This window comes from Amblyomma mixtum, chromosome 8 (assembly GCF_055824585.1).
Source record: "Amblyomma mixtum isolate Tamu chromosome 8, ASM5582458v1, whole genome shotgun sequence".
Lineage (NCBI taxonomy): Eukaryota > Metazoa > Arthropoda > Arachnida > Ixodida > Ixodidae > Amblyomma > Amblyomma mixtum.
In genome coordinates, this window is record NC_143019.1 from 50,828,295 (window position 1) to 50,852,774 (window position 24,480).

At 46.0% G+C, this 24,480-nt stretch overlaps 1 protein-coding gene across 6 annotated transcripts in view; it reads left to right on the forward strand.

The window, feature by feature from the left end:
• The window catches only part of puf (ubiquitinyl hydrolase 1 puf), a 103,043-nt gene extending 79,397 nt beyond the window's left edge, over nt 1-23,646 (forward strand). For 4 of the 6 annotated variants that reach the window (XM_089557296.1, XM_089557300.1, XM_089557302.1 and 1 more), the window contains 25 exons: nt 48-130; nt 419-500; nt 1,187-1,345; nt 1,849-2,067; nt 2,855-2,959; nt 3,042-3,083; nt 4,134-4,238; nt 5,520-5,667; nt 6,714-6,811; nt 7,391-7,423; nt 7,554-7,602; nt 7,751-7,836; nt 8,932-9,015; nt 9,172-9,278; nt 10,187-10,364; nt 11,074-11,307; nt 13,697-13,928; nt 14,780-14,884; nt 15,554-15,675; nt 16,103-16,226; nt 16,358-16,437; nt 17,231-17,365; nt 17,715-17,831; nt 19,407-19,557; nt 21,909-23,646. In XM_089557296.1, the coding sequence (XP_089413422.1) occupies nt 48-130; nt 419-500; nt 1,187-1,345; nt 1,849-2,067; nt 2,855-2,959; nt 3,042-3,083; nt 4,134-4,238; nt 5,520-5,667; nt 6,714-6,811; nt 7,391-7,423; nt 7,554-7,602; nt 7,751-7,836; nt 8,932-9,015; nt 9,172-9,278; nt 10,187-10,364; nt 11,074-11,307; nt 13,697-13,928; nt 14,780-14,884; nt 15,554-15,675; nt 16,103-16,226; nt 16,358-16,437; nt 17,231-17,365; nt 17,715-17,831; nt 19,407-19,557; nt 21,909-22,111 (3,081 nt within the window). In that variant the 3' untranslated portion in view covers nt 22,112-23,646. The remainder of the gene's footprint in view (nt 1-47; nt 131-418; nt 501-1,186; nt 1,346-1,848; nt 2,068-2,854; nt 2,960-3,041; nt 3,084-4,133; nt 4,239-5,519; nt 5,668-6,713; nt 6,812-7,390; nt 7,424-7,553; nt 7,603-7,750; nt 7,837-8,931; nt 9,016-9,171; nt 9,279-10,186; nt 10,365-11,073; nt 11,308-13,696; nt 13,929-14,779; nt 14,885-15,553; nt 15,676-16,102; nt 16,227-16,357; nt 16,438-17,230; nt 17,366-17,714; nt 17,832-19,406; nt 19,558-21,908) is intronic. The other 2 variants (XM_089557298.1, XM_089557299.1) reach the window with 1 other exon arrangement.
• Nucleotides 23,647-24,480: the final 834 nt, after the last annotated feature.

A 24,480-nucleotide genomic window follows, 5' to 3' on the forward strand; every position in this document is an offset into this window, starting at 1 on the left:
AGCATTCATTTAACTGGCATTTTTCATGGGGTCTCTCTTTATTGCAGCTCTTTCAGCGGCTTTGTATCCATGTGATAAACCAGCTGCAGCCTGGTCATTCTTCGCTTTATCTCCAGCCATATCCCGACAGGTAAAAATCTATGTCATGTAGTGCCTTTTATAGTCATTGTGGTGCCGGTTACTATAAAACGGATCTACTTGGAAATCTAGCCAGGCACGACATACGTGATTCCTTTCTTTTAGCATTAAATGCAATTATTTGCTGGTATTGTCAGATATATATATATATATATATATATATTATATACTGTTCACATTCTTTAATACTAAATGCAGTCCTGTTTGTTCGGAAGATGCCGAGTGATTTCAGAAGAATAGAGAGCCATTTCCTGATTTTTCATCTCTCCTGCGCTTTCAGTGACGACTCATCTGACGTGGACATCAGCCAGATCGGCCAGTACTCCTGCGTCACTCGCTTTGTGCGGAAGTTACTGGCACTGGTGAGCTGGTCTGCCCTGCCTGCGCTGCTTGTTGAAATGCTCAGCTGTGGTTCACTTGTGCCCGTGCATTGTTTGATGCTAGATTTATGACTCCTTCCTGTCGCTGGTAGATTGGTAGTATCTGTCTTGAACAACTTAGAAATGTGATTTGCTAAATGCTCTATTCAGGGGTCCCAGACTGCTCTGTGGCTATGAGCAAAGCTTGTATTGACCCCAGTGAGAAACTTCACCTTAGCCTGTCAAAGTGAAAGATGACATCCGTATCCAAAAGCCTAATTTCCTTTGGTTTACTTTGGAGTAGCAAGTGCAGCGCACATGAGAACGGTGGAAGCGATAGAAAGGTGAAGAGATTTAGTCTAGTTTGCCAATCTAAATGAAATAGGGGCATGCACTGCCAAGGTTTACAACCAATCCCAGCAACCCGCTGAACAAAACGTGAACAAAAAGCAAGAAAAAGAGAATAAAAAATACACATGATAGTTGTTGCGAATACTGCCTGTATTTGGCAACTGAATAAAAGGGAGAGGGGTTGGGGCACAAACAGACATTGACTAGCAAGATCTCTCCTTGTCATCCCCTCTGTGAGACACTCTTTGACTTGCATGGCTTTGTCATTCAGCTGAATCTAATCTAGCCCTAATCATCCTGGGAACCCCGAGATCTGATCATCCCTCTCCCCTTGGCAGATTGAGCATGGGGCCAAGCAGCACCTGCGGCACCTGACGGAGTACTTTGCCTTCCTGCTGGAGTTTGCCAAGATGGGCGAGGAGGAGTGCCAGTTCTTGCTCTCCATCGAGGCCATCTCCACCATCGTCTCCTTCTACCTGGGCCACAAGCTGGACTATGTGAGCAGTCTTGCCTCTCTCGCATTGGTCTCATCACTCGTGTGCTTGCTGAGGGCAGTGAATGCTGCCCGAGGAATACTACGTGGATTCCGCTGTGCAGTGGGTCCGGTAAAGTTTGGCGTACTTTAATGCCTAAAAGCCTGAACCACGTTAACTTCACTGAATATTTCGGTTGCATTGCTATAGTAATTTTCAATGAATGCACAGACAACTTGGAACATTTTTGAAGCGTGGGTTTTGTGAAAAGCGTTAACTTCGTTGCACCCAGTTTCTTGCGGTTGGAATTAGGAGCCATCACACAACCGCACCAGGGCATGTTTTCTGTTCCAAACCGAATGTGGAGGCTTTAAGGAACTTCTTTCACCGCACCTCTTTTCCAAAGGCTTTTGGAGCCCAATATACATACATGCCAGTATGTACTTGAAATTTAGTGTGAACGCGCAGAGGTCTTGTTATACTGGAGAGGAACTTAGGTTGCTCAAAAGTTTCTGTTTGGGATTCAGTTGTCCCCGCTCTCACTTCTCTGGGGCCAGGTGGAGATGGTGTCCGAGGAAGAGGACGAGGAGGAAGAAGAGGAGGGAGGGGCGCCAGTGTCCAAGTGCCGGCCGGCCTCACTGGACAAGATGGTGAGCCTGGTGCACCTCCTGGTGGAGAAGTCACGCGCCGAGGACCACCGGCTACAGCTGTCCCAGGGTGACTACAACGCCCTGACGGGGGGAAAGGTGTGTGTACCTGTGTGCTTGCGCTTGTTTTGTGTCTTTTTAGTTACCTGCTTATATATGCTACCCCTCGTTAAGCAGTTTCACGAGTTTGGCAGCGGTGGCTGATAAGAAATCAGCTTAATGTAAAGGCAATGAGCAAAGCAAGAAGGGAATTGCTGTCAGGCTGTTCCTTTGATGCTGCTGCTGAAAAATGCCCAGGACTGAGGCTAGTTGGTTCTTCATCTTTTGAATGTTTAGAACTGCGTGGAAAACAGGACAGGGAGGGGGAAACCCAGCTTGCAGTCATGTGACACACTGCACAGGGTTTGGCTGAGCAACGTCCGTTGCGCACGGCTGTTGCTCAGTTTTAATCATCTCTTCTGGTCTGAAATTAGTAGTGCAGCTTTGCTGGCATTTGGAATTCCAAGACCCAAAAGAGCTATATGTCACATAAGGTTCCCTTTCTTTTTTTTTATCATGGGTCCATAGAGCAGCTTGTTTTGAGGGAAAGGAACTGCGGTACTAAAATGCTTCTGCCACTCTGAACTGATTGGATGTTGGAGTATGTAGTACGGAGTATGTAGTAATGGAGTATGTAGTACGGAGTATGAGAGGATGTAGTGAATTTTTTAGGTCTTTTTACCGGTTGAGAAACGTCAAACGTGCTCTCTGCACATAGGGAGCAAACGGCATCAGAAGACACAGAGGAAGATAGGTTTGTGTACCTGCTAAAGTTTTGCTGCATATATGCTCTCTTCCCCACGGAGCTGCTCACTTTAGCAGAGGTGTTACCCCTCTGCTGCTGCAGGGCTTTCCATTCCTGTACCACCAAATTCGAGACAACATCTGCCTGCGTCAGACCTGCAACTTAATCCTGAGCCTGTGCCGTTGGAACGAGTCCCTTGCACCTCACGTGAGGACTTCTTTCAAAAGCATCTTCCCTCTGCAGTTGTTGTACCGCACACACTAACTGTGCATTGTGCGTTGCTTTGCAGATCATCAACATGATCTTCTCAGCTGTCACAAAGCAGCCGGAGGTAAGTGAATACGAAAAATATCTTTCTTTTAAAGGTGCACGGACACCAAGTTTTTTAAATCAAGGATGCTGCTACAGATTTCATGCATGCATCGGTAATCTGCCTCTTGCAACTGTGGCTATACGCAGTAGGGTTCAGTGACTGCCAACGCGTGGTGCTACATCACATCTGCTTGGTGGTTAGCAGCATAGAGTTTCTTACTATTACCTAGAGGGAAAGCTGGCGGCCCGTCTATGGGAGTTTGCATGGTGACCCCTCGAGACCACTTCAGCCACCATAGGTGCTCAAAGCATCATGGGGCGGTGAGCTACTTGTTGCGGAACTGCAACTTTTGGCCAAAAAATAATAGAAAAATAAAGCTGTTTGATAACTACAAACATCCTAACATTCAATATCTTGTCTAATGATTGCAACAAACGAGCAGAAAAGCATTTAAGTGCAAAGTTTGCCCAAAATAAGAGATCACTAGCTTTCCTATTGGCCAAGTGATGAACACTACAAAAACAAATATTTCGTGCTCAACAGGCACGTTTTTAAAAAGAAATATGTTTTCAAAAAAAATTTAGTTGGCTAAATACTTCAAAAGGTTTTTTAATAACATTTTGGAAAAGTGAAACCTTTTATTGGCGTTGTGTGTCGTTGCGGTTTTACTACTATGGTTTTTACACTCTGCATTCGCGCGAAAGTTGTCTGCGCACACACGAAGAGCGTTTTTGGAATGAAACATCTCAGTAGTGCCACTTCGTGTTCCCGAAAAACTACGACTGTCTCGCAACAAGTAGCTCACCGCCCCATGATGCTTTGAGCGTCCATGGTGGCTGAAGTGCAGCGCCGCCAGCTTTCCCTCTAGGTAATAGTAAGAAACTCTATGGTTAGCAGTGGGGAGCAGTGGACTGCTTGGTGTTCAGAGAAATGAATTGGAGCAAGGTCCCTCTGTTTCCCGCATGGTCCAGGCTTGTTCATCACCCAATGGGCCCTCCCGCAATAACTTATGTTGTCAATATTGTTGCCGTGCAACTTGGTTCAACGCCCCTTTTCTTTGCGGCTCAGGCAAGTGGACCTTTCTTCAAGCTGCTGTCAATGCTGGTGGAGTTTGCCGGAGGGCCGCCAGGCATGGCGCCTTTCACCTCCCTGGTGCTTCAACGGGTCTGGGAGGTAAGTGTATTCGTCTCTCAAGCTGGGCCTTATTTTTATATCAGCGCATGAGCGCAAAACAGGCAGGAGTTGTAATTGAGACAAACTACGTTTCCTGTGCTTGTCTCGATAAGCTTTGCTTCTCAAAGCCTGACCTATCGTTGGCACAGCTGCTAGTATGAAGGCCTGAGTTCATCGTTTCTGTCACAGGCTATAATGTTTTTAGCGTTTTTCACATCTGTGGGAAACAATGGGCTGGAAAAAGATGCGTAGGAGGCGCTTTGTCAGATGTATGCTTCAATCCAACCTTTTTCATTGCAAAGCTCTGCAGCCTCCTCAATGACACTGGCACATTGAAGTTTCTGAAGTTTCAACTCATTGTAGCCGCCTAATTAGGTCTATGCGACGAAAGACTCTCAACCCTCCTCCAAGATAAAGTAGCACCAATAGCGGCACTCGCCTACTGCTTCACCCCTAGTTGCAATTGTTATACAGTCAAACCTTGTTTGACGAACTTGGGTATTACGAATTATTGGCTATATCGAACTGTTTCTAAATATTTTTATCAAAGACATGCATTTCTTACTTTATATATCCTAACACGGTTTGCCATAATACTGATATATTCAACTGCCAAATGCCAAGCTGTACCCACTTGGATGGCAGGCTTTGACTGACTACATGATTGACTGATGGTGGTTGCATTTGCCTCGCATTTGCCAACAGCGCCACAGAAGATATAGTGGCGAGAACAGCCGGTAGCCAGACGGTCAGCATCTGTTTGCATCTCTCGCATCCGTTAATATGCCCTGCAATCAGTGATATGGTTAGCTGTTGTAGCTTTCCAGCAGCCATCCTCTGTTCATGTTAACTGTCATGGAGCAGAGGTGGTGAAAACGGCGACAGCTTTCGTCCTGGCATCCGCTTTTTTTTTTGTAATGCAAAGAAGCCATCCTATCTAGCGTTTGACCTGCCACTGTCATGTGCTACTGTGCTGTTAGGGGAAGCCAACCTAATTGGCATTTGTCGCTCATTTTTTTGAGGCCTTCACAGTTGCTGCAAGCGCCTTCGAAAGTTTGCCAAAATTACGGAACAGATCTCTCTTAGTTGCCGTTCTTTTACTGGCTAAATTTCGGTTCTCCAGCTTGATGTTTTGGCAAAGTTTTTTATTACGAATTTCAGCTATATCGAATTATTTTATGACCTTTTACCTATTCGCTGTTGCAAGGTTTCAGTGTAAGAAGCTTTGAGGTGAAGCTCCCCTGAATGTGAGAGTGACCGCGTCTTTTTCTTGGCGCGCAGGCGGCCGAGTACTGCCCCCTGCAGTGCCTGGAGTGGCTGACCATGCAAGTGCCTCGGAACAAGCTGGCACACTCGTGGGTCCTCCAGAGCATGGACGTCTGGGTCGAGAAGTTTCTCATCGCTCATGCCCTGCAGAGGGTGCGCAATGGTACGTCGGGGCTGACCGGGGTGGAATAAAGTACTACCTGGGGCTGCCCCTGCGTACATGTCTCGTGTAATTGTGTATGCGTAGCTCTTGCTGTGTTACAAACCTTTGACACACCATCTATGCATGGCGCCCCAGGCTAGGTAAAACACTCGGTATCTGATGGAAGACTTTAAGGGGGACGAGGGTCTTAAAACTGACCTTTTTATTTGTGGCTCGAATCTGATGAAATTTTGCACACAGATGTGTTTCTTTCTTCTGATCCCAAATATGTAATCATAATTGAGCTGGTGGTCTTAGATCAAATGCTATCTTAAATTCTACAGTGTAATTAGGTAATTTCTCACACAGCTTTAATGAACTTTCTCATTGCATTTTGTTGCTTTTAATTACATGAATTGATAGCCAGCAAATTCCCATACCCGATGACATTCTTACTTTTTTTGTTTAGGCCACATATAAATAGCAATTTACAATTGGCTTAATGAGTTGCAGAGTAAAATACTGCAGCCTTTTACTCTCGACATAGTATGTCAGGATGACATGCCTTTAGAGAAAAACGAAGAATGTCTACGGGTATGGGAACTCTCTGGCTATCATTTCATGTCATTAGAAGCAACAAAATGCAATGAGAAAGTTTATTAAAGCTGCGTAAGAAATTACCTAATTACGCTTTACCCTTGTAAGATCTAAGACCACCAGCTCAATTATGATTACATATTTGGGATCAGAAGAGAAAAACACACCTGTGTGCAAAATTTCATGAGATTCTAGTCACAAATAAAATAGTTAGTTTTAAGACCCTCGTCCCCCCTTAAATGTTCTTGTTCAGAAAGTTTCAAGCATGCTACACTCTTGCTAAAATCTTTTCTAGGTGTTTTCAGTTCTGAACGTGGTTCAATTAGTTATATAGGTACTAGCAAGCACTCAGTGACTGTATTTAGGTTACATGCATCCATGCTGCATAGTTCTTGATTGCTAGAAAAAAAAATTTTGTTTTGAAAAGAGTTTTCGTTTGTAAATTTTGTGTTTGTTTCTTGTCCTTCCAGTGGCAGCCTTGTTGTTGGTCTCCCTAGTGCCAAGTTCCCAATTCCGGCAGGCCTTCCGCTCTGGGAGAAATGGGCTGACTCCTCACAAAGATCTGCCTGTGCGTATCCTCGTCTGTGTCTGTGCAACTTTCAGTTACAAACATCCGTTGTCAAGCATTTTGATGGCCATCACGCTTATTTTGTTTCTGCCGTAAAGTTCATCTGGTCACGTGGCTCTCGCTTTCTTCTATCTGCTAGCTGCTGCTGGCTCCTTATTTTGCTGTCGCCAATTATCAGTTGATCCTGAGTGTGTGTTGGTGTTTCGTGGGATGGGTGTGGTGAAAATACGTAAAAACAGTTGACAGACCCGTATTGTAGCTGCACAACTCGCTGCAGTTGGCTTTATACCAGCTACTGCAACCAGCATTTGTCATTCACTTGTGCTAATTTCTTTCTACATTCATCTGGATAATTCACACAAATTTTTTCCTTCATTTCGTTATAGGCAACTTTTCCATTGAACGATTTCTTTACATGCACTACTTGTTAGCTACTTGTACTTCAGTGTTGCTTTGTTTGAATTTTGGTAGTTTTACTAGTCTAGACTTCGGCTATGTTCCTTGTGTTCATTCCTGTGAACATCTGACAAAAGGTAAAGAGCTACTCTCTCTCTATAAACGCAAACTTTGTTGTTTCAGATGAGTCCGGAAGCTGTCTCTGTGATGCATCAGGTAAGATGAAGAACAACTGCACTTCTGTTGTTTGGGTTGCTGTTTAATGCCAAATATGGCATGCTTGGGCAAACTGTTGCACTTTCTTTGTCTTGAAGTCTGCTTATATGTGTTTCTTTTTAATACACAGGTGTACCAGTTCCTATTGCGATTGCTCAAAAAAGCAAAAGTTTATGTTGGTGAGTTTCACGGCTTGGGTCTTTTTTTTTTTGCTAACTTTTAACTTTGCATACTTTTGTGAACATGCAGTCTATTTTTATTTTCATTAGCGACTGCTTCAAAACCGGCCTCTCTTGTTGACCACGTTAAATTATCCCCTCCTTTCAGATCCAGCCGTTCACGGCACTGCCAAGCTGATGTACTACTTTGCAGTACTCACCTATTGTCTAGTGGGAAAACAGGAGAAACTAATGGTAAGCCTTTAATACCCAAAAAGTATTTGCTCGTCATGACCTCTTCTCATCTTCATGTGCTCATATTTTAAATAAAGTAGGGTATGCCTTTAACGGCTGCATCTATGCATTGCTTTGTTTACAGTCTTATATGTGTCAGTTACCATATGTTGCCACACGTAAGTCGGCGTTGCTTTTACAAAAGACCATATGAAATTAATGGGGTGACCTGTGCTTGAAGCTGACCTAATCGCGGGTTCTAAGGTAGTTTCAGCCAAGCCACGGGTAGTACGCACCCTGATACCCGTTCCCTTCAGTATGCATGGAGCTTCATGCATAAAAAAGAATTGTTAATCTATGTAGAGCTTGGTTCTGCTGATGAAAATTCGAACTGTGACCCGTTTATATAAAACACTTGCACCGATGGCTGCTTTCCTGCACGAGCAGTAGAAAGTGCAAGAGCAAGCTTTCCTATAAATTCCGAATCATCCATTTTGCCAGAACCTGGAACTACAGGACCTTTGTCAGTTGGTTTGCCGCTTACCGGTCTAGTCAGTGAGCCACATTCAAGTATGGGAGGCAGGAAAGTACTCCATTTCACTGTCTTTGCTCTTTATTTGCCTCCGACTGATGGCCTCACGAATGTGCCGTTACACATGTTGCTTTGAGCTGAGCGTGTGCTGTTATACGATTCTGCGGGAAACACTGTAGACATGCATCTTCCTACTTTGGCTGCTTTAGGTGGTGGGGTAGTGTCAACGTATTTTTGGAATTAACATTTTTTTTTTTTTTTGGCCAGCAAGGACTGTAAGTTGGGAGTAGACTTATTGGAGTCGACCTATACACAGCAATATACGGAAATTGGTTGAATTGATTCCAATAGAGCAAGTTTGGTTCAGTTGCACCTGTGCTTAGTGCAATTGAATTCAGCAGCATGTGTGTTAGGGCATGTCATATGGTATGCGTGCTGTTAAAGGTATACCAGCTACAGGTTTTGGCCACCACAGTTGCAACATTTTCACCGTTGTGTTAACAAATATTTTTCAACCTTGCACCGTAGAAGCATCTTGAAAGTGTAGGCTGATTTTGCTTTCACATGCTTCTGCTCGATTTCAGTTCAGCCCCTATTTTCTTGACCTTTGGAGCCTATTCCAGCCAGGCCTCTCGGAGCCAGCCATTCCTGTTCATCATAATAAGCAGGTGGGGAAAATGCAGGCATTTCAAGAATTCATGCAAAGGGCACCCTGTGCTCTAAAATGGGACTTTCTTTCTTCCTTGTTCTTCATGTTGCACCTTGCGTCTTCATTTAATTGCCTTCACTTAATTAAATTGTCTTCACTGTCTTGTCTTTTCTAGACCCTGCTGCTGTTCTGGTACCAGGCCTGTGTGGATTGCCCAGAAAATGTCAAGCTCATTGTTCAGAACCCTCATGTCACAAAGAACATTGCCTTCAACTACATCCTGTGAGTGGCGTTGTGCTTGTTGGCTTTCTTTTCAGCTTCGGTTTTTTTTAAAATGAACCAACAGGAAGAACCCCCCACCAGGAGAAGTGCATTATGGGGAGCGGCCCTGATTGTGTATATGCATAGTTGTGCGCAACTATGTCATACTGCGTAGCCTGTGTACGCTTGTCGATACTGCACATACATGGCTATCCTAAAAGCATTCGCACCTGGCCTGGTGGAAATTAAGTGGCTTATGTGCGTACATGTGACCATCAGTAAAGTTCGTTGTTGTGCCATTTGCTATAGAATGACGCAAAGTGGGGCTGCATTGTTGTCTAGAGAAAGGCATCAAAAGATAACGCACACGTTTCATGCACTTGCAACTGTCTGGGCTTTTATTAGCACTAGTTTTATATCCATGAGAGGGCCAGAAAGTAAGATGCACAAAGTTTTTCAACATTTCATTTTGCAAATTTTGTGTGCTTTATTCATTTTTATAGTTTACTATAGATAAGTGACTTCTGCTAGTGAAAGGATAAACAGTTGCCAGTGGGCAAAGCGTCTGTGTTGTATTTCTGTGCCTTGTCCAAAAATAACTCAATCCCTTTTTAAGTTATGTCGTTGTGCCAGTGATATCGTTGTGCATATCTATCACTTTTCACAAGTTAGTGCATCAGAGCAGTTAGGTAAGATGCTGTGATGGGCTTCGTGCTCAGCATCTGCAGACTTGCGTATTAGTACATTGCTTTTTATTTCCTGCAACCTAAATTTGCTATTTATCTTCACTGCTATGCAAGAACCATGTCAGACAGCATTGTTGATTGGCCCCTACTTGCTTTCATTGTTGCTGGGTTCCGCAGTGTGTGTGAGCATACAAATCATCATGTGTTTGTGTCTCTCTCCTTCCTCTGCACGATGGCTGACAGTGCGGACCACGATGACCAGGACGTGGTGGTGTTCAACCGATGCATGTTGCCCGCCTACTATGGGCTGCTGCGCCTGTGCTGTCAGCAGTCACGACCCTTTGCTCGCCAGCTCGCCGCCCACCAGAATGTCCAGTGGGCCTTCAAAAACATCACACCATACACCACCCTGTACACCGCGGTGAGTGCTCACGAGTTGACGAGAATGGTGATGGTGAATTGAAGCTGTGTGTCATTTGCTGTGTTCTGCAGGGCCACTTTTAGCTGACCAGTAAGTGAATAAATGAGTGGACAGATTTATTTGGAAGGGAAAAGGAAAGCACGGCAGAAGGGAAAAGGGGACCAGGAGCTTTAGTTACCCGTTAGGGACCTCGTTAGGGTCTTGTGAAAAGGAGTGCTTGATCTGCTAGGTCCCACTGGTGGTCCGCAGAGCGTGAAGAAACCTCCAGGAGGAAGTGGGAAAGTGTGGGGAATACGGAGAGATGATGGCAGAAAAGGAAAAAAAGCCTCGAGGAGGGGGAAGCAGTAGGAAGACATGGCGACAAAAAGAGGGAGATTTTAATGAATACAGGAGAGGTCTGCCTGGTTGTGAACCTGGCATGCTACTCCAGGTGAGGGCAGAGGGTGAGAAAGAGGGAACAAAAGAAAGTAAAGCAAAGGTGAAAGATAAAATAAAGTATACACAATACTTGGGCCAAGGGAAAGCGTCCCCGAGCAGCACAACTAGTGTGCCGTATATTGGAAATGTATTGGATAAGGCCGGTCGTACAAAGGACCAGGGTGTCAACAGCCATTTCCAATATTGGGCCAGTTACCGGTGTTGGTTGGGGGAGTGTCGACTTGGAAGAAAGGGAGTCGCTTCACAGCTCTTTCGCTCGTGTCCTCCACAGGCGGTGAGCGAGCTGCTGAAGCTCATGGAGCTGTTTGTGTCCCTGCCGAGGGGTGCCAGCGAGCAGGAGCAGCGGGAGGTGGGGCTGTTCAAGCGCACCACCCTGGCACTCTACTTGGGCCTCGACCCCCGGGTCTGCTGGGCCACCCTGGTGGCCGCTCTGCGCATCCTCATCTCCACCCCTCAGGACCGCCTGCTGGCACTGGCTGCCGGGGGACTGCCTGTCCTGTTCCAGGTGGGCCCTGCTTCCTTCTTCCCGGGGGCGTGCATTTCAATGCAGTAGCATTAAAGTCTCCATTGCCCAGAAAGTGCGGTGTCGGCGTAGTCGGCGTCGGCTTTGTGAGCGAAAAATCAAGCCCAGCTCTGGCAGGTGGTCCCTGGAGCCTAGGAGGCAGGTTGACCACTTAGGTCATGTGACCTTGCAGGGTCATGCAACCTGCCCACTGCGGCAGGTGGCTGTTAAATTAAGGATTGGTTGCTTGGGAAGAGCAACCTGGGCCACACAGCAGTGATATTCACAAGTTTCAATGAAATGAGCAAGCGGTTCAAAGTTCACTCTTTAGGGTAGTGTCCCCCACTGTGCCAGGAGGGTGATGAGGACTCCCAGAGATCTGTGGATGTAAAATAGAGGAGGACCTTCTGCATATATGGGAATTACCTCATTACGCTATTGCGTCATACCCTTAAGCCGGAGCTTAAATGTCCCCTCTTAATTTTTTGTTGTCAGAAATGAAGCCTCCTCATGCAGTTCCTTCACTTGTAGCATATGCAAAATGGCAGTGATGGATGGAAATTTTGTTGGGCTACCAGCTTGATACAATCAGCGGGAATGTCGGAATGTGAAAAATAGGAACAGTAAAAAAAAAAAAGCTTTGAGCAGATATTTATACAGTGTAAACGATGATCACCGCTGCACATAATTAGTGTGTGAACAGCAGCTGTGCTCTCGCATTGCTCATGCTGCACGTTTCATGCCTTCTCCAACATTGCACTGCTGAGGACAAGGAATAGCTCGTATAGTTGAATTGCAATGAAACGGCAATTACATGTATCCTGTGGCTTCAGACTTTCAAGAGTGTTGCCTCTTGCCCTTGTTACCCCAGTTTTAGCGCAACATTTCAGTTGTTGCTGCATTTGACTTGTTAGAAGCTCGTGCAATTAGAATATGGGAAGGGGCATGGAGGGTCATGTCTCCCCTCCTGTTGAAGTTATCTGTATAGGACACAAACACTGGATAGGAGCAAGGAGTTGCTGCGCCGCCATACACAGTAATGGCCGTTGCTTTAAGCTGTGTGCTCTATACAGTTGTGTGCACTGGACTGTCTGCCACAGTGTGCTGGCAGACAGGCTTGTACTGTCAAGATGGGAAAGAAACGCAAACAAAGCGGCGCCTGCACGCTCCGTTATTCGAATTTCTTTTGGTGGCACTTTTACCTGGATGGTGAGAGAAAGACGTTAGAGTTGTCCTAGAATGCACCGCGGACAACCCTAGAGTCTTTTTACCACAACCGTAGTAGAAGCGTGTTTAAAAGAAATTCGAACAGCGGAGGGCCTAGGCTCCGCTCTGTTCGCCTTTTTTTTCCATCGTGGTAGTACAAATGAAGTGCTGTGTGGCCTTCAACGCATGTTGGGCTTTAAACTGGACATGCTTTGGGATGTGCTGAAAAATGATGCCAGCCCACAAACACGATTGTAGCTTTCATTTCAGTAAAAACCATTCCTGTACACATAAGGCGTCAAATTCTAGACATGATGCTGTGCATGTGAAGTACAGTCAAGCCCACTTATAACAATACTGGTTATAACAATATATCGGGTATAACAATGGTCAGTCATGGCACCATCAGCCTTGCTATGTGTTCTATGGTAAAATAAACTGCTTATAGCAATGCTTTCAAGGCACATTATTGGTTATAACAATTAAATTTGGTAATTGAGCGTCAGCCATTATAGAAAAAGAAGGAAATGCTACAGCCACACCAGCAAAACCGTGCTTACAACACAAAAGCGTGCGCATGTGGGGCCGACCTATGGACTAAGCTGGCGCAGCAACACCACGAAAGCAAAAGAGGCAGGCGTCATCGCGTCAGGAGAGCTGCTGCATTGCTGCATTGGCTATGTGCGCCATGCGTACCCCCAATCAGTCGGTGTAGTGCGCGTGCATGCAGCCTGCGCGGTTTTTCTCGTCAGCTGTCACCGCACCCTTAGTTCTGCATGCTTCTTGAATTTCCCATAAGAATCACTTCAGGAAAGCTGGCTTGATTCCTGTGACGTGGAGGTGCACGAAACTCCCGGTGGCGCAGTGATGGCGGTGCTTTGGTCATCGGTGAACAGTGAACATTGTTCCGGTCCCCTGAAGTTCGAATTAACGAGCTTTTACAGGCATTAGAACAATCAAACCCCTCCGGTTATTTACTGTCAATAAATGCTCTGAAGTTTGTCATCTTTTCTTTTTTTCGGCACAACCCTGTTATAACAATTATTGGTTATAACAATGGTGTTTCCATGGCACTTGAATATTGTTATAAATGGGCTTGACTGTATTGATTTTTTGTTTCTTAATGTTCTTGTTTTGCTGGCAAGTGATGGCGTAGTGCAATGAGTGTGGCATTCCTCTTTGACAGGCCCTGCACACCCTCCACGTGATGTACCATGAGGCCACAGCCTGTCACGTGACGGGAGACCTGGCGGACCTGCTGTCCCTCGTGCTCGAACTGCTGCGCACGTGCGCCTCGGCCGGAGCGGCCGAGCCGCTGGCCGCCCTGCGGTCGTGGCAGCAGCTGGGGGAAGGGCTGCGGCGCCTGCTCACACTCCTCAACAGCTACGTGCCTCCGCAAGTGCGTCTGCTGTGCCTGGGTGAGTCGGTCTTCAGCGGCCGTCACAATTATTCCCTTAGCCGTCGCTTATTCGTCAGTCTGTTTTCTTTCCCACCCAGCTTGTTTGCTGTGGCATTTGCAGTTAACTCTTGTTAACACGGAAGTTGTGAGAACAGAGAAAAATTTCAGGATGAACAGAATTTCAAGATAAGCACTGTACGGAATTTTCAGTGTACTGATTCTGAATATATTGAAATTTTAAGTTCTTGTTCACCCAAATTTAAATGCTGGGAACGTGGAAGCAATACTGAGCTGCTCTAAAAAAAAAAAAAAAAAAAGGAATTATAGATGCCCATTGGCACCACACCAAGCGCTGCTATGTGGACTGGCTGATGTAGGGGTCCTCTCCAGTCAGGCTCTGCAGTTTGATTGAGGTTACTGTCGTGCGACGCCACTTTGAGAAGTTTTAAAAAAGCAGGAATATCGAACCACGTGGATGGCGCTAAAGATTACTACCCTTGGGAACGTGCCCATGAGGTGAGCTCGTCTAGTAGCGGCCAGAGTGAAAGCAGTGAAGAGTGTTTATGAATAAAGTTTGTGTGATCAGTAAGCAGTGTTTGCGTTTTTCTTTAGAACAGTCGCAGCAACAGTACGAGGTTTCTGCAGATAGCTATAGGCCTGACTCGGGTAAGAGCCACGCCCTGTCAGAATCACGGAAAAGAATGTGTGGCCCTTACATGACTCTGTGCAGCAATTCGAGAAATCCACATTTATAGCACCTCTCGTGGCCAATGGCTTCTGTTCTAGAAGAAGTTCTATATTTTCTCTTCGCTGACTGCTGAAGCAAGCTGTGTTTCTATCGCCTTTTCGCCCCCATTCTGCTCGATGCAGAGGTACTCAAGGAGCTGGTGACCCTGCTGCCCCGTGAAACTGTTGGCACCATTGTGCCTCTCCTGGCCAGCTGCCACAGCAGTTTTCTCGAGAGCAATGGGCTGAGTAAGTTGACCCTGGCGTTTATTCCTCACCTTCCTTTTGATGCATTAGCATTAGAACACTTGTCACGGCAAAGAGTGTCCGGCACCAGTGGTGGCACATGAAGCCTGGGTTGGTAGGAGGCAGAGTGGAGAGAAAGAAATCCACCTCTCTCCACTTCCGTTGGGAAGGAGGCAGAGCGAAAGTGGGGGAGGGTGGGAGGGACATTGCCATCGCCAACCAGAGTGGAGAGGGTGGGGAGTGTGTAGAGGGGTTACGGCAAGTCACACTGTGATTACTGGATTGGATTGGGAGAGTGGAGCTGGGGTATAGCGGGTCACACGGTAGTTGATGGACTGGTTGATGGACGGTGGTCGATGGACTGACGGACTGGATGGACCCATTCGCATGGCCTGCACCCGTCGGCGGCAGCAACTGTTCTGTCCGGGAAGCACTCTGATGCTAACGCATACTCTGCCACATGAATCGCACTGATCGTCTGTGAATTTTTCCTGTCCTTAAAAGTTATCTCAAAAGCACAGTATTGCAGGGTCTCTTCCACATGCTGACCTTGAAACAGCAGGACAGTAGAATAGGCTAGAGTACAGCACAAGTGCGTGTTGTTGCTGTGTGGTTGCCATTGGTGGCAGGTCAGTGAGCTGAGCTTTGTACACTGGCCTGACCTTTTTGCAGTGACAACTGGCCCATACTTTCCCCGGCGAGGTCAGAAGACTTACCCGACCAAAACGACCATCAGACCACAACGTCCTATCTTGCAGATGTTCCTCCACCTCAGCCAACTTGAAGCCTCCAAGGTGAGGTGTCTGGGAGACCATTATTTTTCATCGCATTTATTTCTAGAAATCTGAGTCCTTGCTTCCTGCTGAGCATCTTCTGTGTGCATTTCTGGATCATCAGTGTATCCTAGATATATAATGTGGTAGATCACATTGGTCGGGGCCTTAGGTGCAGCAGCAGCAATGAATTATCGTTTTTGTAATAATGCTATGTAACTGTGTCCAGTGTCTCTGTAGCAGCTGCCAACCCTTCATTTTGATTTTGCCTCCATAGCTTGCAGGGAATTCATCAAGTTATGTCTTTCTTGTTTGTGCATGCCAAGTCATTGTACCCATTTATTCAGAACTGGTGCTGGTTCTGAGTGAAGCGATACTGTGGTGCAATGAGCACACGTGTTCCAGGATTTCTCACAGTCCTGCGTTTGTCATGTGCTTCGTGGTTCAGGGCGTTGACCCAGAGTACGACCAGGCCCTCTTGGATTTCTTCCTCCCGTACCACCAGTTTGTGGAGACCCTTTTCCGAGCTGCCCTGTCTCAGGGACTAGTCTCTCAGGACCTGGTGAACTTGAGTGAGTTCGACTTTGGCACAATCAGAAGAGCGTGTGTCTCTATTCTGAAATGAAAAGCACACCAAAAAAAATTTTTAGAAATGTAAACCAAATTGAGACAGCGTTCTTCGGTTTCTACTTTTTGCTTCTAGGTGCCATGGTGTCAATTGAGGGCGTCCCACTGCACATTGACCTCATTCCTCGGCTTTGGCTGGAGATCCTTCAAGGAGAGGCAAGTGCTCATCCTTTGTCGACTGGAGAAGTTGACAAGGGCTGATACACGGCTTGTTATTTTGAAAAAAAAAAAAAAAAAAGGCCACTGCATATCAGTGGCATTAGTATCGTACATCATGCATGTAGGGTGCGAGTGAGAATTTATGAGCCCAGTTTTTCCGTATGTCATAAGATTTCACTATAACTATCAATATATGCGCATATCCTCCGTCGGCAGGTTTGCATTTTTTTTTTTTTTTACTATTACCGTTTTTGACAACGGTCCCCATTGGTTTTCTATGGAAGTCTTAACTGCTGGATGCCAGTGACCGAAAAACGTAAAAAGAAAAATTTTGCTACGCATCACAAGAATGATGTACCGTTTCCGTGACGTTACCGTAAAATATTCCGGTGTTCAAAATTTTTGTTCAGGAATGCTGGAAATGCATTGTGAAGTTGCATGTTGGCCGCAAAATGCACTAAAGAACCTAGCTGCAATTGTACATAATGCGAGAGTCGAGTAGAACTGCATTTACAAGGTAAATGATTGCCTAGAGCTGTGCAGCTAATGGTGGTAGTAAGCACGAAGGCGCCAAAAGGTTGAAAGTTCAGCACCAGCTTTTGTAATTCTATTCTTTTAGCCATTTTATCCTTTTTTTATTATTGTTTGCTTACTGGGCATTAAGTAGGGCATCTGTTTGCATCACGTATACACAAGAACTAAGACTCTGAGCACCGTCCATAACCAACTTATTTTATACATTAGAGGGTAAAAATTTCTGACGAGTGTCCTGTTGTCTTGCAACTTGCAGAAGTCTGCGGAGTTTGGGGAGTTCTTGCGCAACAGCACATACTGCACCAACTGCGTGTCGGCTGTGCTGCTTGAGGAGCGTGGTTACCTCAACAACCCCATGGTTTTCCGACTATTCTCACTGTTGGTGCCCAAGGTAAGCCAAAAACAGTGACATGTTGCCACATTGTGCACTTGTTTAGGAAGGCTTCCTTGACTTTGAGTTTTTTTTTGGTCAGAGATTCGCGCCTTAGTTTCGTCACCTGAGCAAATTCGTGCCTACTCATGCCTTGATTTAATGAAACCCGATTTCCCAAATTTCATGATTCAGCATACTGGTTATGGGCACTGCCGGTGATCGTAGAGTAGCAGGTGCTTCTAATAGCCGTTGCTGAAGTAGGCGGCTTCATTTTCTTTTACCTTTAGTGCCAAGCGATCAGAGTAACTGTGCCCTCTACTTAGGTCGCACCATACATTCACCCTCACGACTGCCGTCTTGTTTTCAGGTTGGCAAACAAGTTCTCAAAGAAAGCGTTACCAACCTTATCTTGTCACGAGCAAATGCCCTGGTGACGTCCGATGTGGCACAAGACATCAAAAAACATGTTCATCGCATCACTGCTGTGAGTGCATTTTCCCATGTGCTGCCCATTTGCCTGGTGGCATTTTTTCATTGCTGTAAAAGAACCTTTGCTGATTTGTACTTTCCTTTTTATCAGTGTGCTATATACCGTATAAACGCATGTAAGGGCCGCACTTTTTTTCCAGATTGTCGGGCCAATTTTCAGGGTGCGGCCCATACACGCGATGTGCGAAAAAATAAATTTTTTTTTTTTTTAAGTGAAAACACACTAATCAGGCAATGAGCGGCATTTATTTTGCGTTCAATCGTCACTCGCAGAGTATTTCAACGCTGAGCTCGTGCTGTGCTCTGTTACGCGCTCATATCAAAAGAAGCCGCGCAACATGTCCACTGTCAACACATAGTCATTGTTCCTCACTTCCATCACATAGCAGAGCAGCTCTTCTTCCAGTTCGGGAAACTGGCACGGCTTGTGTCGGAAAGCGCGCTTTTTGCAGCTTGTGTTTCTCAATGCATCCTTTTGGTTGCACCATCATTGGACGCACTCCTTGGCCACGTCGAATTTCCTGCCCGCCGCACGCTTGCCATGTTTGAGAGCTAACTCCCAGCCGTGTAGCAATTAAGGTGCTTGCCCATTGTGCTAAAACTGCTACGCTCGGCGACATCACACGAAAGCCACACTCACTACAACTACGGCGAATACACCACAAGAGCAACAAAAGGCTGTAGCTGGCGATACTGATGCCGATGAGGATAGCTGGAGGTCGTGGTGAAGAAATAAGTTGACGATGATGATGATGATGACTACGACCACGGTTGCCATCCGTGGACGGCACTTGGAAGCTCCTTTGCGCGTGCATGGCCTTTGCGATCAAGCACACTGTTGCTCGTAGCCGGAGCTGATCACAGAGGCCATGGTGCATGCATTTAGAAGGCGATTCCCGCTTGGGTCATGGAAAGTTTGGGTGCAGCCCTTACACGGATTTTTTTTTTTTAAATATTTCCTTCGGGAAAATGGTGTGCGGCCCTTACACGCGTTTATACGGTAGTAGTCTGGTTTACTAATCGTGCATGAGATCACAGTACTAGGCAAGGCTCGCCCAGTCTGCTTACCAACGTCACGGTAGGGGAGGCGCGGTCAGTGGGGGGTCGTCTTTTTTAAAAATTATTTCTAAATTATAAGGTCTACACAGACCTTTCAAATTTGACTCAAATATGTACACCAGCAATCTGTTGCACTAGAATATGCCCATCAAAATCATTTCAGGGTTCCTTTAAGAGAAGAGGTAAAGAGTCTGGGAAGGCATACAATTAAGGTGCATATGTTGTGTGCCCGAATCCCTGTCGTAAGCTAGCCTCCAACTTGATTAGCTGCACCCGCAATGCTGCACGACAAATGGTTGCGTCACAGTTTTGATAAGGATGTTGTCGGGAAAACTGGCACTGCATTGAGGTCAGCCGTGGTGGTGAGGTCAGCTTGTGGGGTTTTTTCGTATTGGAGCGCGGTATTTTTGAATGGGGATTTTCTACGTCAAAAAGTTGTATTTGACAAATAAATCTGGACCAGGAGACACCCAAAATACTAATAGCTTTTATTATTTTTTCTCTTCCAAAGGACCTGCGAGCAGTCCTGCTCGTACTTTCAGTTCATGAAGGCATTGCACCGGCTTGTCTCGGCTTGGCTGACTACTTGCACTCTCTGGAAAGCCACTGCAAGAATGTCCTCTCCCATGCTGAGAAGGAAACGGGGAAAAACGACGGCGATGGTAAGACTGGTGCGGTACTAACGTTGTGGTCTCCTCCAGCATGACTATATACAGTATACTCTTAATAATTCAAACTTCAAAGGACTAGAGATTTTTGCTTTGAGTTATCAGAAGTTGAAGTGCACCTGAATATGATGCAAAACTGAATGTGACTTACTTTATAGGTATCTATGCATGCAAATAATATTTTTTATCTATTTCTTTTAAGCAGATGTAGTGGAAAGCTTCAGCCCGACATAAAATAAGGGTGAAAAGCTGTGATGTGTTTACTCAAGTGCGTTTGAAAAAAAAGTTATCAATAATGCGCGAGTTTCCCAATCGAGTAAAACCACATTAATTAAGACCTAGAAGGACCGAAAAAAAAAAAATCCGAATTTATCTAAGTTCGAATAGTCGAATGGCTGCAAAAAAAAACTTTCACAAACAGTTTCGAACTGCAGCAAATTTAATTGGTGAAAAAACAGGCAGTTGTCGTTTGCTGCTGAGAGAAAACTGCACGGCAGTGATGATTTTTCGCAATTCCATCATTGTGTACTGCATGCCCTCTGTCTAGAATATCAAAGCACAGCTGTTCCAAAATAGTAAGGCCTTCAGCAGTCTCCTTCAAAGGTGTGGAGCCTCATTGCAGGTGACGGTCTCCATGTAAGAAGGCTTCACCACATGACAATCAGCTCGTGATGACCGCGTGTTATCGACTTGCAGGACCATACTGTCGAAAGCGAGGGGAACAAACATTTGCGCCTGAATGGCGAGATGCCTTCTAAAGAGAAACAAAAAAAAAAAAAGGCCAGTGGTGTGCCAGTTCGCATCCGAACTGGCGCACAGCTGGGCTTGGCTTACTGAAGTGTGGCCAGCAGCCAAAATCAGCTCAGAAAGTGAAACTAAGCTGTGATGGGGCGACTTCAATTGACACGGCCCCCCTTTTGATGTCTGAGTTAACCGGTTGGAGGGGCTGACTTTCCAGCCCACGCGGCATTGGTAACTTGACGTATCCAATCTCGGTCGCCACACTTACACGCGCCGGAAGCGTAGGAGCAAGCCAATAAGTTTGAATAAACCGAATTTAAGAAAAATCGCGGCACAGTTATGTGGCTTTAAAATGCACTGAAAACTTGACCAGCCACCCAAAATTTTGAAATTTGTTTGAATTAACAGGAAGTAGGGATTATCCGAGTTGGAATTATTGCGAGTCTACTGTACTTTGATTGCCTCGTATCAACCATGACCATAGTTTGCTTGATCCTGTGCACCCAGCTGGCTGCAACTGGTGCATGTCAGTACTGGGCTAATGGAGTGAAGTGAAATGCGGCTTTTGTACTCTACTGTGCTGTGTACTTCACACTTTGTGCAAAACTATTTTGGAACTGAGTTTGAGTTGACGAGCAGCTTTGCTTATGCATTTTCTTTTGGGTGTTTTATATTGCTTATCATTATATGATACCATTCGCCGCCGCGGTGGCTCAGTAGTTATGGTGCTCGGCTGCTGACCCAAAAGACGCGGGTTCGATCCCGGCCGCGGCAGCAGAATTTCTTTGGAGGAGAAATTCTAGAGGCCCATGTACTGTGCGATGTCAGTGCACGTTAAAGACACCCAGGTGGTCGAAATTTCCGGAGCCCTCCACTACGGCGTCTCTCATAGCCTGAGTCGCTTTGGGACGTTAAGCCCCCATAAACCAAACCAAAACATATGATATCATTCACAAGTGATTAATGTTCACCCTTTAAATGGCAAATTGATTCTCGAAAAAAACATATCAAAATCTACAAATTCTTTGGGTGATTTTTGGCGAAAGTGACTGTTGTCAGGTTTAAAACATGCACTAAAGGCGCAAAACGCATTTCATGGACGACTACTGCCCTCTAGTGTTGAGAAAGTGGCACCCAACACAATTGCGGACCATAACTAGTCTTTGGTAGTGGGGGCGACGCAACATCAGGCCGGACGTGTGTCATTCGTCATTGGTGATTCGTCATTGGTGATATTGGTACAATCTCCCATGACGAGTATAGCTGGTTGAAGGGATAATATGTTTTCATATACTACCCAAGCAACACAGGCTGTGAGGCATGCCTTAAAAGAGAACGCGAAATTTTTGATCTCACTAGGGCTTGTCACACCGCAATTTCATTACCTGGACATTTTTGCATCTTGCCTCCTTCAAAACGTAGCCACTGTGACTGGGTTTAAGCCAGCACTTTCATTCTCGCGGGTAGACTGCTGTAGCCGCTGGGCTATTGGGTTTGCAGGTTGCAAGAGATTTCTTGCGTTCAGTGCAAGGTTTTTTGCACAAAATTGTGTGTGTGAAATTACGGAGGTTTGCAAGCGCTCTCTCATACTTCTTATTCTTCAGCTTGCCCCGGTAGTCCTCCCGCAAAGAAGCCCAGGACTCCTCCGTGTGAAAGTGAAGAAAGGCTAACTGGACCGCGGTCTCCGGCAGAGCCGCCACCTCCTACACCGAGCGAAGCAGACCTGCTGCGCCCCCTGCTTGAGACAGTCCAGGCCCTCCTCAAGATGCTCCCGAGCAGAGAACAGTCATCAGCCTCCTCTTCCTAGCATCTTCTCCTCTAGTCTGGCTGTGCGTTTTTTGGGGGGAATGGGGAAGCTAAGTACAAGCATATAGGGTGCGGTTGAAGCTCCGCACATGTGTAAGGTGAAGAAGTCGTGAATCGAGGTCGCACAGAAAGGGGTGCCGAACTTCTTGGCACGGGGTCTTGTTGCCACCACCATCTCGGTGGCGCCGACAACGCTGACACCGACCCCTCAACCTGCTCTGGTTTTTGGGTTTTTCGGTTTGGTCCCCACAGTGTGGCTATATGATGTATGTATGTATGACGAAGGTATTGGTGGTGGTGTTGCGCCAGTTCCCCCCCTTTGTTTCCCAGATGAGCAAGATGTTCTCGCCGCTGTCACCGCCCGCCATTGAGATGCCAGTCTCACGAGAGTTTTGCCACACCACACTTCAGCTGTGATACTTTAGTCTTGGGTGAAAGCTTGCTTGCCACTGTTTCTTCTTCCTTCCACACGTGCACTCTTCATTCTTCCGCTGTTTTTTTTTTTTATGGTTCCACTCTACCTTTGCATTTTTTTGCCCCCTTGTTTCCCCTACATCCCACTGCTATGTTTTGTTTTTTTTTTCATGCTTGTCATGTTCTTATTTCATCAATGAAAAAAGACCACAACATGTGCTTGATATATCCCAAGCAGCACAGATTATTGCCCTAATATAGGAAATGGTTGGCTTCACTCTCGTCTTGTGCGGGACTGGCCTTTGTCAATACATTTCCAATATTGGGCCAATGAGCTGTGCTGCCGGGGATGCGAGAGGCAGAATGGTGGTGGGTGTTTTCCCCCCAAGAATGGAGAAGCGTTTGCCAGAGCTCAGAGCTTGCTTGGCGTGTACATTTAGTCGTTTATTTTGTTTTTCCAGAGTGTATGCAGTTCAGTCTAAAGGAGCACTGCCCCAGAGATAGGTCACTGGGGCTGTCGGCATCAGCAGCGGCCAAGCTTTGGGCCGCCCATCGGCATGGCGACATTTGTCGGAGAGCGGCAGCATAAAATAGCAGCAGAGACTTTCTTTCCATCCTTATGTTTTGTGTTATTTATTGCCATGTATGTACGCGATTCGCTGATTGAAGGAGTTGTTGTAAGCGGTGTCTGCAAGGCTTGTGTGTGACTACGCTCTGTCTTGGCCCGTTTCTACTTGATGGTTTCTTTTGACGGCAACTCTTTTCTTCACTGCGAGGGCTTGAGCGAGGTGTGTCAAAATACATAATATAATGTGGCGACCCTGCTGCAAACGTCCACATCCACGTTAGTGGGAAGCACATTTTTTTTTAAGCATCATCGAAACGTCTTGAAAACCTTGGAAACGGCCTGTTTCAGTTCTTCATTCGACTGGGAGAAGGGATTCCTCAGCGACTTTTTGCCATCCGAGTCTCCCGTCTTATTTTTTATCCATCGCTGTTCTTGTGAAACTGCCAGCTGCATTTATGTGTTCCTGGCCGTTATGTACTATAGTGGCTGTGAATACTAGGTCCTCCTCTACTTTCAGATCCATGCTCAAAATAAAAATTCTCAAGCCACCGGAATGTACGTGTTGAATTCATTTCTATAAGGCGACCTTTTTTTTTTCTTTTTTGCAGCATTATAGTCGATGACCGAAAGCTCGAACGCCAAATTTTTCGTACATGCTTGGTTATTTGGACTTTCGCGGCACCGCGACATGGCCCACAGAGTTAGTGTGTAAGAGTGCCTGAAATTTCGAATGCACAGCAACTGACTGCTCGATTTTTCAGACCTCGTTCGCACTCTCTGCCAATGCCCAAGCCGCCATATAATGTGTACAGTGGAACCTCGTTAATTCAAACTGCAAGAATGATCAAAAACCTGATCAAACAAAACGAAATTAAATCCAAAAGGGAGCCTTTTAAATGTGAGGCTGATATTCTCCACGAGTCGACGCATTTCGCCCGCGTGGTTTCGAATTCTTATCGTTCTACGACGTCCGCCGCACGAACTTCAAACGAAGTCATTGTTCGCAGGACTCATCTATACTGAACCTTCCATAGAAGCGCATGAGAGGCAAACCGCTTGTACGGAGACAGCGAGCACAGAAGAAAATTATGCATTTAAAAGCAAGGTAGTAGCCGCGGCCAAACACAGCTGTGAATTTTGTATCGTAAAACAATCCGTAACTGGCAAGGCTGCTCTCGTACGCAAGCCACCGCAGAGAGCACATCGCCGGTCACGATGCGACTCCAAAGCATCTCTGCAGATTCTGTCTAACCTGCTGAAGAAAACCAATCATCAACCCATTTCCCTTGACATCAGGGGTCTACATCGTTTGGCTGTTGCCGCAAGCCACTGAATTTCAGTGGGTAACAGCACACTGTAGCATTCTGGCCAATAAAAAAAGCAGATGC